Source organism: Trichomonas vaginalis, chromosome II (assembly GCF_026262505.1).
Source record: "Trichomonas vaginalis G3 chromosome II, whole genome shotgun sequence".
Lineage (NCBI taxonomy): Eukaryota > Parabasalia > Trichomonadida > Trichomonadidae > Trichomonas > Trichomonas vaginalis.
Window position 1 is genome coordinate 5,154,863 of NC_067204.1, and position 13,898 is coordinate 5,168,760.

Sequence of the window (13,898 nt, forward strand, 5' to 3'; positions counted from 1 at the left end):
TCCTCTGAACAATATGATGGCATAAATCATATATATTAAGGATTTCTCAAAGCGAATATATATATATATCATTAATTTACATTAGTTTATATTGGTAGATTTTATTGTTTATTCAATTAGATGATAGAAATCATGTCAATATACTACTAGAATAGTTAAAAGCAATTAATATAATGTCCAAAATTAGATTTAATAAGGCTTCTTTTGAAGAGATTTTGACAATTGATCACTTTACCTTATTAATCTGTATATGTGATGGTTATTAAGCATGCATAAATAGATCTTTATATCTTTATTAATTCTCCTTTGAAGTCAAAAACATTAATATATCAAAACAGTTATCATTGTTTGCATTCTTTCCAATTTGAGTTATTTTGAAAGCAACAAAATAATCATTAGTTTGAAGTGGAAATTCCTTGATTTCATTTAGTGCAATATTATATGATCTAGTGTCTAACATAACAGATGTTCCATCTACTCTGATTCCTTCTAGTTTCCAATTTCTGAATAAATAATGAATATTATTACAACATGATCTGATAAAATATGATGTTGGTTTTAATTGGTATCCATTTAGATCAGCTCTTAACCATGAATTAGGGTGATTCTTTGTATAGAAATCTTTATCTGAATAAGAATTTATTATTGATAAATTTCCACTTTCAACAGATGAAGCTGTAATTTCCATTTTAATTTCTTTAGAAACTTTTTCTACAAATTTTGTTTCATGCTCATTGTCAAAGCTTGTATATTGATCTGATATTTTCAGTTGATTGTGAATTAAATGTTTTTCGAAAGATGTGATAGATTGATCTGTAATTTTAGGTTTATTATGAGTTAAATGATAATTCTTCAATGTTTCATTATAAATAGTTAATAGACTGGATTCAAATGAGTTTTCAACTGAAAATTATAAATTTCATCAAAAAATTTGGATGAACAAAATTGTAAATTGACATGTGCAAATAAATCAAATAATGATCTATTCATTCTGCATATTTCTAAAAGTATGAAACTTAGTTTGTCTTCATTTTCAATTTTGAGTTGTTTTGATGTCAAAATTTTTTCACAAAATTCAAATCCATTTTTGACAAAATTTGTAGTGAGTTCATCATCATTGAAAGAGTAAAAATGTGAAGAAATGTACTCAATGCATTCATCCATTGACGTGTAATCATTTTCTAAAGCAAAACTTCGTATTTTTTAAAAACATTTTCATTCGTCAGAGATTCATCAGATTTAATATGCTCAGAATAAATTTGTGTTAGTATTTGATTTCCAAAATATTTGCCAATTTCAAATATGTCATGAAAATGAGACTCATCTGCGGAAAATTCAAGTTTTCTTGTTTCAATAAAGTTTAAAACGATATCAATTGAATCTTGACACATAATATTGAGATGTGTTTCCAATGATGTTATTGATTTATCAATGAAATACTTTTCTTTGATTAAATCTGAAAAAGTAATAGCAGATGACTTCTTTGTTTTGATATTTCGATCATTAATTTTCATATGAAATACACCACATTCGGTAATAACATTTGCACGCTTTAATTCATTGCAAAATTTAGTGATTTGGACCATGAAAAAAAAAGTTGGATTTTTTTCCATTTGCAAGTCAACATATAAAATGAACATTTAGATGGTATACTATAATGAAATTGTAATCAAAGGAAGGGAATTTCAGAAATTGAACGACTAGCGCTCATGTTTCTTTTTGTGGGGGAAAAGGGAAATAAAGTTTTATTATCTATAGTGTCAAGATATAAACTTTTCACAATTGTTTAGTCCACAAAATCAATTTTGTTATATAATTTCTGGCCTCAGATGGTTATGCCAACTTCTGCAAAATAAACATACATTGATTATAGGAAAAGATTGATGAATATTCGATTTCAAAGATTATTATGTAAAGTCTCGCGAAGATAGAATTGATGAGTATGGATCGAAAAGTGACATTTTAAACGGACATCATTGAAAATCAATTTAAAATGGAAGGGACTGATCCAGAGCCTATGATTCAAAAAGCATATGAACAAGAAAATATACGATTGACTGCAGAAAACAAAAAATTAAGAGAGCAGCTTTCTTCTGGTGAATCTGATGTGAAAAAAACTAATGCAGATTTAAGGAAGAAAATTATCGAATTAGAGAATCAAATTAGCATGTCAGGTGATATTACACAACTAAAAGAAGAATATGATGCCTATGTTAAACAATCAAAATCAGAAATTTTAAATCTTAAACAACAAAATCACGAATTGGAAGTTGAATTACAAAAATATCGTCAACAAGCAAATCAAAAGCCAAACACAACACAGACAAAATTAGAACAATGGGATACAGATGAAGAACAAAATAAAGCAATAAATCATTTGATTGAGAACTTAAAACAAGCATACCAACGCCAAAGTGGTACAGAAGAAGCATTAGAACAGCTTGCTGCTATTATTGATCCTGAATGTATTGTTACTAACGATAAAAATCAGAAAAACCAGCCAACACCTGCTCCAAAAACAAAGATTCCTGTTAGAGGAGAAACTCCTGTACGTGAAACACGCAAACCAGACCCTCCTGCTCCAAAACCACCCAAGCAAATCAGAAATTATCAACCTCCTGTATCAAATCAGAATTCTCAGAAGGTTAAAGAGTTAGAAAACAAGATTTCCGAGCTTACTAAAAAGCTTGAAGAGGCAAACAAAGAAAATACTGCAATAAAGAACAGAAATAAAGAAAGAGTTTCGAAATCTAAAGTTTTACAAACACAACTTGATGATGCAAACACTAAATTGATAGAAGCCAATAAGCAACATATGATAGAAGTTAGTGAAATGCAGATTAAAATGAAAACAATGGAAGCAGAATTGAAAATTTTGCAATCTAATGCTGATTACAGAACAGAATGCGAAGAACTGAAAGTTAAAGTTGCATCTCTTGAAGCACAGAATGCTGAACTATTAAAACCAAAGTCAACAGGCGATCCGAAATCCGATAGAGTTCTTGATGCGATTATGAGAATGGAAAGCGATATAAGACAGAGACAAATAGCTTTATCCAGAGTAACTAATGATTTAGAAGAGCAGTGGGAAACAGAAAAAAGAATGATTGAAAAACAGCATAAACGCGAGCTTGAGGATAAGAACATAGAAATCCAAAAGGTCAAGGAAGAAATTGCAGACATTCAGGCTCAGTTAAGTGCAGGAAATCGTAGAGGAAAATATTAATTATTTTGTTGTTTTTTTATATGTTTTTAAATTGTCATTTGTAATTTGTTTGATAACTATATTACATTATTTTTATATACAAGATTCATCAAAGAGAGCATGCATTTGTTTGTAATATAGAATTTCTTTCAGTTAGTTCAATATTGAAATTTACGATTCAAAATCTACATTTTTTATATACAATAGCATACTTTTCATATATAATATGGTGTTAGAAGATTCATAAAATAGAGCATCAACGTTCCTTGTCTGATTTATGAGAATTTATTATAATATACTTAACTAAGGGATGTAATAAATGCACGGCAGTTTAAGAATAGATGTGAATAGCTAATTACCGCCATAAAAAGTTATTAATGCATGATGCTTGATAAAAAAATATGATAACAGATAAATTGGTTTATAACATAATAGTATACTTAGAAGAAAAGAGTAGAAGAAGATATGAAATGCTTTCTAAGTTGAGGACTTGCTTGAAGAACATTAGTTCTAAATGAAATCGTTTCTGGTTGGTTTTTAAGAACAACTGGTTCAATATCTACACATTCTAAGAGTGACTCAGAGGCAAACGAATCGCGGCCTGGAATTACCTCGACACCGCCAATCGTTATATGCTGTTTTCGCTTTCTAACAATGACCTTTCCATTTTCATCCACGGCCTTAGCAGGTAATGGCGTAAATTTTATGTCAGGTGCAATTTCTTGGAGCTCTCCACTTGCAATGAGTTTCTTGTAAAATGCATTGCACTGGTATCCAACTCGTCCTGGGATGTTTCTGGCAAATAGACCCCAATGGGTGTTTTCTGCTGGTTGTTTGCGTAGGGCTTCAATAAATAATTGTTTTTCTTCTTCAGACCAAGGTCCATTCTTTCTCTTCTCATTCGGAAGCACATGTCTGTAGAAGAAACCGTTCGGATTTGTTTGCAATTGATCCCAAGATTGTTTCTTACATGGTGTCCAGGAATCGTATTCGGCAGGCTTTGGGAAATTATAAGATACTCCTACATTAACAGATGCACCTTCGTAGTGCTCACCGCTCTCTGCTATTGGTGATGAACAGATGTCGCCAGCTTCATGATTTGCGCTCATGATTTCTGAAAGCCCGCAAAAATTTCTTCCGTTCTCAATATTTGGCGCGAAAATTTCATTCAAAAAAGAAATATACACTATGCATATATGATTGGATAATATTTTTAGAAAATAAGGGAAATTAATTTGCGCCAATTTTTTTATCTCAAATAAATTTTGAATAGTCCGAATTGAAATTTTGGCGCAATGAAGTTCCTTCTAAAATATAATTTCTTGACTGCTTATATAACAAAGATAATTTCGAAAATGGTCATCATGAATAGCCAGTTGATACTATATTCTCTTACTGATAGTTCAACAGAAATATCAAAATACCAATTTGGATTTGAAGAGTAAAACAAATAGATATGAGATGAGTTTAATAAAAAACATGGAATTTTAATAAAATGACATATGTAACAATCATTACTTCTTCGAGGATAACATCGATGTTCTTGCTCTTGGTTTAGGAATGTCCTTATAAGTTCTTTGCATTGATCTTGTAGCTGGTCTGGTTTGTGTCTTTTCTTGGGGCACATCTCTCGATCTTTCTGTTGAAGATTGAGGTGGTGGTGGAGCGTATTGCTCCTTTAGTGATTCTGTCTCTGTAGGTTCACCGCCCAAAGCTATAATTGCTTGGTTCATTGTTTCAATTTGATCAAGAAGTACTTGAGCTGTTAATTTCTTTCTAAGTTCCGCGAAATCTTTATTTCTTAGAACTTCCTCTTTTTCAAGAATTGCGTCTGATCTTTGGTAGCATAAAGATTCAAGAGGAGATGGCAATTTTCCTCTTGCTTGGCGTTTTCTAGCTTCTTCTGATTGTTTTGCACTAAATTCTGCAAATTGCTTATCCATCTTTTGTCTAAGTTGATTATAAAATCTTTGGAATGCCATTCTATCACTCTTTACCATGCTTGAAGAAGTATATTCATCAGATTGAACCAAATTTGCAATTTCCTCTTTATCTCTTCTAATGTTATCAATTCCTGTAAATATGGCGATTCTGAGATCTTCTATTTCGGCATTATAGAAAGCTCTCTCCTTTTGTAATTGGGCTAATAAACCTGGATGTTGCTGTTCTTTTGCTTCTGCAATTTCTGCGTCAAATTTATCGATTTCTTCTTGGAGTTGAATGATTTGTTGGCGTAATTTTGCGTTTTCTTCTGTTTGGTGGGATTCATCACCTAATGCTGAAGCCAAAGTAACTGTATAGCCTTCTCTTTTTTCTAGTTCGGCTTGAATCTTTTCGTATTCTTGTTTTTCTGCTTCTAATTCTATTTTAAGCCTATCAAATTGAATTTTGGCAGAACGATATTCGTTATCTAAAAATTCTGGCTCCTTATGAATGTCATCACCACGAAAATAAAAAGTTTGCGCTTTGCATGTACCTCTTGGGTACATTAATGCTGTAATAGGTCTGGTAATGGTACTCATATTTTGGATTTAACGTGTATTTCGTAAAGTATTCAAATTTTGCGCCGAAATAAAAAAATGCAATATGCAAAAGTATCTTCTCCAAAAATGAAAAAAATCTCTCAAAAACACATCTCAGATCCAATTTCAAGAATTTCGAAATTTTTTGATAAGCGGCTTCACATATCAAGAGATTAGCTAATACCTCTACCGGAATCAAAAAATCATTTCTATGATAATCATATCATTTTATTACTTACAAAATAACAATAAATTATAATACAATTCATAATTAAGCTTCATCTTCATTCTTTGGTGGAGCTAAAGGATGCTGTATTGATACCTCTATTTTGACTTGTCCTACCGCTTTGCCTCTTGTATTCCAAATCTTGGAAATTGCAGAAAATCCATTGCAAACAGTCAATGGAAGCAAATTAAGTTCACTTCTTGCTGCCTCTGTTATTTGTCCTTCTCTATCTCTTCTCAATTGCAACGGAACGGCTGTTTTAGTTATATATTCTCTTAATATGAAATCATTATTCACAACAAAGTCAAGTCTGGACTTAAATACCTTGCCATCACAAGGAACATGATTAGTTTCTCTTGGATCATTCTCAAGAAACTCAACAAAAAAGAAGACTTCTGAAGGTTTTCCAACTGTAACTGTTCTATCGAGTTGGAACTCCTTAAAGAGTATAGCAATAGTTGTCTGGTTCTCTTTAAGAGGTAATTGATTGACTGGAGAGAAGTCAATTGAGGGAGCGCCTTCAGTATAATCTGGCATTTGCAAAGGACCTTTAGGTTCTTCATTTTCTAAGTTGACCTTAACGCCTTTGAGCTGGTCTTCGAGAATCTGAATTTTATTTCTCTTCTTAGCAAGTTTTTCTTGCAATTCTTTTTCTGCAGCTTCATAAATTGAAATTTTCGTATTCAAATCAGACAATTTATGCTCTAAATCTTCTGTTTCTGCACTCATCTCTTTTATTGTCTTAGGAGTCCATCCTTTTTCCTTCATTTTGGCGATAAATTTTACAAATCTTTTATCTTCAAATGGATCTTTCTGCCCCATATCAACTTTTTGAGAATACTTAGTTGCTATTGTCTTATATTCATCCTGGAGATTCTCAAATTCGGTCTCCGCCTCTCTTCTTTTCGCAGCAGCTTCATTTCTTTCTTTTTCTGCTTCTGCAAGTTGTTTTTCGAGTTCATCATTGGCTGCACGTGCTTCTGCACATCTTTTATTGACGGCATCTGCTTCAGCGCGTAGTTTATCAAGAGCCTCCATGACTTGTGACTGTACTTTTTGAGCTCTTGCAACAGTTGTTTTTTGTAATTGATCTTTTTGTTCTTCAAGCTGTTCTATCTCTCTTTTCAGGCTGGTTGCGATTATTTCTAGTTCAGCAATCTTTTGCATCTCTCTTTCTTTGGTTTCTTTTTGGATTTGGAGATCATGAATTTCCTTATTTCGAACAGCTGTTTGTACTGCATCGCTTTCGTATTGTTTGGACATTTCTTGGTGTTTGGCTAACATTGTTTCGTATCTTTGACGAAGGGTGTTGAGTTTTTCGCGTAAAACTTCGATTTTTTGTTGTCTTTCTTGTAAATCATATTTCTCTTGCATACATTGTGTTAATGTTGTCGTTTCACCGATATGCTCTAAAATGGGACGCATAGGCTCTTCAGCAGCTTCATAATCTCCTTGTAAAAGAGCTATTGCGGAATTTATTCTGTTGGCTATTTGAGGTAATGTATTTTTAGCAAGTAATTCTTGTAGCATCATGATAATTTCTTCTCTGCTGCGTGTTGGTTTTGAAATACCTGATTTCGTTAAAGATCTGGATTTGATTTTTGTTTCTTTCTCTGTCTGTATGGATTGAAAATAGCTTATATCACGAAGAATTTTGGTGTGCTTTTGTTGTTTTGCATCAATTTCGCGCTGTATATCAATAATTTGATCTTGTAATTCTTTCACGTTAATTTGAGATTGTCTGAATGCTGATGGTGCTTGACTTCCGGAAAACATCTTTGGAGCACGAGATTGCTGTTGTAAATCTTTTGCTAACTTCGATAATTGCTGAGATAAATGTTGTGCTTTCTGTTCAAGTGCGACAATTTCGTGTGCTTTTGTATCAAGCATCTCGCAATTCTTGAGAAAGTCGTTTTCAAGCTCTTCTCGAGAGTATTCACCAAGTAAACGATTTTTATAAGTAGGTTTTAACATTTTTTATTCTAATTTTTTTCACTAAACGTCAAGTTTTAGAACTTCTATCGGTGTGATGCGCCAATATGAATTAGATAGAATGACCCTCATACATAAAAATATTCGATATCCTCAATATTGTTATACTATAATTCGAATTTTTGTGACTTAATATTGATACATTTCAGAAGGAGATTTAATAATTTCACATACAAGCTTATTTTTCAATACTATTTCAAAGCAATAACTCATACTTTAAACAGACATCATATTGGTATAAGTTCATTAACAGAGAAAAATAGGGAATGTATATCAATTTTAAAAGTGACATTAATGGAAATGTAAATATTTCCGCATGTCGCTAACACTTGAAGATATTGGAAGTTCAGTATCTGAGTACACTATTCCGAGAGATGTCGTGAGTATTGCTAATGGTACATCAAATCAATATTTTGCATTAAAATCAATTCAAACATTAAGGAAAATTTCTTTCGAAAGTCCATCATCACTTAAATATCTTGGTCACTATTCGTTTTATTGTTGTAGTCATCTTTCAGAAGCTGATTTATCTAACTGTAGTTTCCTTGAAAATATTGGATCATTTTGTTTTGCAGAATGTTATTCATTATCCCGTGTAATTTTCCCAAAGCAATCAAAGCTTGAGATTTTAGGTATTGCAGCTTTTTCGGGAGCTGATTTGGTCTTGTCTTATTCATTTCCTTCATCATTAATGTATATTAAAGGTAATATATTAGACACTGGATGTTTTTCAAACTATGCAGGCAATGAATTGAGATTTAATGAAGGCTTAGTGTCAATAGGCCCATGTGCTTGCATTTACGCAAATTGTAAATATATATATTTGCCATCATCTCTAACGACATTGCATCCATATGCTTTTATTTGCATACCAAATTTGATTGAGATATTTGGTAGTGGATCTATATCTTATTCAATTGTTGAGAAAGCATTGCTTAGTCACGATGAAACTATTTTATATACGTTTCCTGCTCAAATAAATGGTATATATTGTGTTCCGAATACTGTGAAGATTTTGTCCTTCGATTGTTTTTGTTACTCGAGATTACAACAAATAATTATTCCAGAATCGTGCATTGAATTTAAAAGAACTCCCTTTTTTCATATGAAGAGTCTAACTTATTTGAAAATTCCTAAAAGTATTATTAAACTTCCATCACTTGTAATAAATGATTGTCCTAACCTAAGAAATTTAACAATAGAACTAGAGAATATCCCAAGCCTAAATTATCAGTCTGTTGAAATAATAACACTCGGAAATGAAACAAAGGTCATTCAAGATTATGCCTTCGCGAGTGCTGTGAATTTGAAATCAATTATCATTCCTCCTTCTGTCACTATGATTGGAGTTGGTGCATTCCAGGGTTTGAAGAAGCTTCAATGGGTGAGAATTTATGGCCAGCCAACAATTGGGAATTCCGCTTTTCTGAATACAAGAATATCATGTGGTGTGGATTGCTACTCATCTTTGATTGATCCTCTAATTGCTTCTGGAATAAATAGCAACTCATTCAATTATTGCTGTATAACGCATGCAATACAAAACAAAGCATGTTTCAGAAATTTATTTGACATCTATGCTTTCATATTTCTTCTTGTATAAATGATTGTGTTTAAATCAAATTTCGGTAGTTTTTTGAACTTTTATTTTATGTCTTATCCATAACTTTAAGAATTATAATTTACACAAATAAATTTTAAGTGCGCGTATTACATGTAGCACGCACCAAAAGATATTGCACTCCGGAAATGAATTCCTAATCCCGTTGAAAATGTTTAGTGCACAGTCAGACATGATAAATTCAGGTTCTGTGTGAGTTGTTTCAAAATATTTACTTAAGCAAAAAGAAATATTTTCATTATTATCTGGATATATTATAAAATAACACAAAGGGATAGAATGAGTATTAGCAAATTTGGTAGCTAATATATAAAAAGGAAATCCATGAATAATTAATTTAAACGTAGAGTCTAAGTGATAAATTGGTGGTTTTTCATGAATTTGAGAGATCATATCATTATCAGAGTAAATAAAAACCAATTTGTCTGGAAAATCAGTATCTTCACCTTGAATGTCAAAATAAATAAGGTCATCATGTTGATCTTCCCATTGATTAACATAGTTTTGTAAAGATTGAAATTGATTTAAAGATATGTCTGGTAAAGGTCTCATAAGATCTTTTTGTTGTAAATAATATTTCAATTGATTGATTGCAGTTTGTTTCATAGTCATGTGAATACAAGTATGATCTTTAGGTATTTCAAGCGTTTTGTTGACTTCTTGTGTTGCATTAAGTGGACTTCCGTGATTCATGAGAAATTTTTTAATCCAAGCACGGTAAGTACCACTTGTAGGTGTATTTTTATGTTGTGGTGGTGGTCCTGAGTGAATATGAGTTAAGTTTGCAGATTTAAAAATGTAATTGTCGAAATTTTTAATAAATTTAAAGCCTGCTGGGCAGCCTTCGTATTCGCATCGGTGGTAGATTAATACTCCTGTTCCAATTGATAGTTTTTGTGGGTCTTTGACAAATCTTATGTTACCATGCAGCTCTGCAGCTATAACAAAACGAGAATATTCTAAATATCCTATGGCTTGATCAACCTCGCATGGAGGATCGGGTGGAGGATGTTGCATTGAGCAGCAAAAAGGAAAAATAAAATTGAAAACTCACATTGAAAAAATAACGGTTTAATAGAAAATATTTTTTTTCTTCTGAAAAAGAATTATCTTTGAGTATCTAAATTGGGATAAAGGATATAGAATAGATAACTAGTACTTAATATATGATACATGTACACGAAATGGAAGAATGTGTACTAAAAGAAAGAGAAATTTTAGCTTAATATTTTACATACGAATCAATTATCTTTGGTTAAAAGGTAGAATTGTTGGCTATGATGTACTGATTCATGATCAGTACATCATAGCCAACAATTCCTTATACAAAATTCAAAAACTTGGGTGCAATCAGTTCTGATTGCACCCAAGTTTTTGAACTTTCTTGAGGGAATGGAAGAGTAAGAGGTATACATTATGAATATATACCTCTTACCCTTCCATTCCCTCTCTGACAGCGGGAAACTTTGTCTGAATGTTAAACTATTCAGACAAAGTTTCCCGCTGTCAGCGAAAGAATTGTTCCATCTGGTGCATAGAGTGTGAATCTATGCACCAAATGGAGCAAGTCCCTCGCGAAATTGCCAAAACTTGTAATGCATGAAAAATAGCGTGACTTCATTTTTGACAGTTTACAAATGTAAAGTGTTGCATCCTTAAAAACTTGGAAATATATACATTCATGAATTATCTTGTATATTAATTGAAAATCCATAAAACCCTAACAATATTTTTTCTTAAAAAAAACTCTAAAAATATAAATAAAATTAATCGTTAAATAAAAATATTTGATATTAGAATTTTATTGGAAAAATAAAAAACTTAATATTTTAAAGAAATACTTAAATACATGAATGTTTTAACTTTTACATTATCATATAGACTCTCAAATTATTGATTGGAAACGGTTTGAGGGTTATCAATTTAAAAAAATTGTGAGTTTTTTAGATTTTTGGCAATGTTAAACGGTTAATTTTTTCTCAAAAAAATTATTTCGAATTTCCGAAATTTTTGACATTTTGGCTGAGAACTATGGTCTGTGAGGTACATAGATAGAATCAGTACCTCGCAGACTATAGTTCTCTATATGGCGCCGAAAATTTTTGGTGAAATGTCGTCGCATTTCACCAAAAATTTTTCGGCGCCATAGGAAGAATTGGAGGGTGTGAGATACTATTACATGCTATAGTACTCACACCCTCCAACTCCCAATCAAAATCGCATAAAATTTGCTACTTATCTTCAGATTACCTCCCATTATAAAATATATCATTGCTATCTCATCGTCCTATACTTCCACCCTATTGTATTTAAAAATATAAAATTTTTTGATAATATATTTTTATATCTTGAATTTTCAAACAATATATTCACAGATAATATAATGGGAAATCTATCTCAACCTAGCCTTAAAGTACCAAACTCCTGCTTGCATTCTCACTCACAAATATTAAACATCCATCTCCAAAAAACTAAATTCTTCACAATTTTTTTTAAAATTGAGAACATAAAAAACGTATGCATTCAATAATTTAAGATACTAACAAATATTAAAAACTTCAAAATATCAGATAATAACGTTTTTCAATTAAAAAAAATATCATTTTGCTTTTCAATTCGAACATAAATCTTAAATATTTTTAATTAATATCTGATTTACAGCATTATTATCCATTTATAAATCTGACAAATAAATGACAAAACCATCATAAATAGTGTCACTTTTTGTCAAAAGTGAAGTCACGCTATTTTTCATGCACAACAGGTAAAAATTCTAGATTTTCACCTCATAGCGAGAGCTTCCCTTTCATTGCTTGAAAACTTTCCCCAGCTTCAAAATTGGGGAAAGGGCTGTAAAGTCGACTCCGATACCAGCAGGTACCAGAGTATTTAAAAGAGAAGCCCTCGTACGAGTTTCTATGAAGACCTTCTCATTCAAGAAGATCTTAATAGAAAATCGTACGAGGGCATTGGAAACTCGCGTCTGGTACATGTTGGTACCAGAGTGTTTGAGATTTGAAGACTCTGGTACTAACATGTACCAGAATTTATGATGAATTTAAGATGGACCATTATAAAATGGTAGCGGTTTGTTTCAAAAAATTTTAGATGAGATTTGCATAGATATAGATTATATGATTTATACTGTAATAAACAGAAATTCATCAAAAGTGACGGCTCTCAATTTTTTGACATTTGTAAATTCTAAATTGAATGAGAAAAATGAAATAATACTAAGCATAATACAATATTCTAGATTTAATTATAATTAGGAAAAAGTTAGTTTTGAGAGTACTTTTCATAGGCATATAGAATGAAATCTTCTGAAAAATAATATCACATAAACTCATATTATTTTCTAATATATAACTATTTTATATAAAAATCAAATTCAATGATCTTAAAAGCGAAGGATAAACCTCAAAATTTACGAATATAATGAGTGGGAATATAATGCTTATCTATCATAAAACCATATGAAATATCAATTTTTGCTTTACGCCTAATTTTTGACGACAATTAGCAAAAAATGTTAAATGTTAACACTCAGTCCATTTGAATATGAAAAATAAAATTGACTTTGATTAAATGTTTTTATTTATCATGCAATTCTTCTTGCGACCAAAGATTTGAATAAAACTTCAAAAAATAAGATAGCTTAAAAAATAATATACGGTAGTGTTTACTAATAGATGAATAGTATATAAATTCTATTAAAATGGATTTGATCCAAAAAAATATAAAACCAAAAATAATTGTTATAATTTAAATGAAGAAGTAATTTAAAGATTTAAATTATACCCCAAGGTACTGTGTGCAGTTAAAGAAAAAGCCAGAGAGTAAAGATAGTTCAGAATCAAAAAAGAAATTCATTTATGAACACGTTTTCTTTGCTGACTTTGAATGCAGCACTGATGGAGTTCATAAAGCCTTTAACATTTGTTATGACAGTGAAGATGGAAAAATCGGCGAAAGCCTATGGGGTGAAAAATGTGCAATAAAATTTTTGGAAAAAATTCCTGATAAAAGTTTAGTATATTTTCATAATCTCAGTTATGATATTAAGGGTGCACACGAGAGGATCATGTAAACTTCAGAATTTAGAACCTTATTTTTAGGCATTATCTTGGCTACCTATTTAGGCTCGAAAAGCAAAAAAATATCAAAAAATACAACTTGACTCCATTATGACCCTTTCATGGAGGTAGTTTTTATCCGCTAGTATTTTCCCTTTGAATCTCTTTACAATTCGAAATCAAATTCAAATCTCAGTAGAAGAAAGGAAGAATCGACTTACTACGGTTGTAATACGAATAAATACATATATTTAAT

The 13,898-nt window shown here is 31.2% G+C and overlaps 6 protein-coding genes across 6 annotated transcripts, besides 5 other annotated features; 2 read left to right on the forward strand and 4 right to left on the reverse strand.

The window, feature by feature from the left end:
• Positions 1 to 35: 35 nt before the first annotated feature.
• Positions 36 to 732, reverse strand: TVAGG3_0489020 (coagulation factor 5/8 C-terminal domain-containing protein family; the record flags this gene model as incomplete). Its single annotated transcript, XM_001309175.1, has 1 exon — positions 296 to 688. The coding sequence occupies one exon, from the start codon at positions 686 to 688 to the stop codon at positions 296 to 298; it is 393 nt and encodes a 130-aa protein (XP_001309176.1).
• A 1,246-nt stretch (positions 733 to 1,978) lies between these two features.
• Positions 1,979 to 3,280, forward strand: TVAGG3_0489030 (uncharacterized protein; the record flags this gene model as incomplete). Its single annotated transcript, XM_001309174.1, has 1 exon — positions 1,994 to 3,226. One exon carries the CDS (start codon positions 1,994 to 1,996, stop codon positions 3,224 to 3,226), a length of 1,233 nt encoding a protein of 410 aa, XP_001309175.1.
• Positions 3,281 to 3,613: 333 nt separating this feature from the next.
• Positions 3,614 to 4,320, reverse strand: TVAGG3_0489040 (homeodomain-like family; the record flags this gene model as incomplete). Its single annotated transcript, XM_001309173.1, has 1 exon — positions 3,646 to 4,314. The coding sequence occupies one exon, from the start codon at positions 4,312 to 4,314 to the stop codon at positions 3,646 to 3,648; it is 669 nt and encodes a 222-aa protein (XP_001309174.1).
• Positions 4,321 to 4,719: 399 nt separating this feature from the next.
• On the reverse strand, positions 4,720 to 5,727 carry TVAGG3_0489050 (uncharacterized protein; the record flags this gene model as incomplete). Its single annotated transcript, XM_001309172.1, has 1 exon — positions 4,720 to 5,727. One exon carries the CDS (start codon positions 5,725 to 5,727, stop codon positions 4,720 to 4,722), a length of 1,008 nt encoding a protein of 335 aa, XP_001309173.1.
• Positions 5,728 to 5,957: 230 nt separating this feature from the next.
• TVAGG3_0489060 (retinitis pigmentosa GTPase regulator-interacting protein family) lies at positions 5,958 to 7,987 on the reverse strand (the record flags this gene model as incomplete). The annotated part of the gene is made up of 1 exon (XM_001309171.1): positions 5,999 to 7,927. One exon carries the CDS (start codon positions 7,925 to 7,927, stop codon positions 5,999 to 6,001), a length of 1,929 nt encoding a protein of 642 aa, XP_001309172.1.
• Positions 7,988 to 8,261: 274 nt separating this feature from the next.
• Positions 8,262 to 9,548, forward strand: TVAGG3_0489070 (ribonuclease inhibitor domain-containing protein; the record flags this gene model as incomplete). Its single annotated transcript, XM_001309170.1, has 1 exon — positions 8,262 to 9,548. The coding sequence occupies one exon, from the start codon at positions 8,262 to 8,264 to the stop codon at positions 9,546 to 9,548; it is 1,287 nt and encodes a 428-aa protein (XP_001309171.1).
• A 92-nt stretch (positions 9,549 to 9,640) lies between these two features.
• Positions 9,641 to 11,159: a mobile genetic element.
• A 1,169-nt stretch (positions 11,160 to 12,328) lies between these two features.
• Positions 12,329 to 12,711: a mobile genetic element.
• Positions 12,712 to 12,713: 2 nt separating this feature from the next.
• Positions 12,714 to 12,750: a mobile genetic element.
• Positions 12,751 to 13,287: 537 nt separating this feature from the next.
• Positions 13,288 to 13,898: part of a mobile genetic element that runs on past the window's edge.
• Positions 13,632 to 13,898: part of a mobile genetic element that runs on past the window's edge.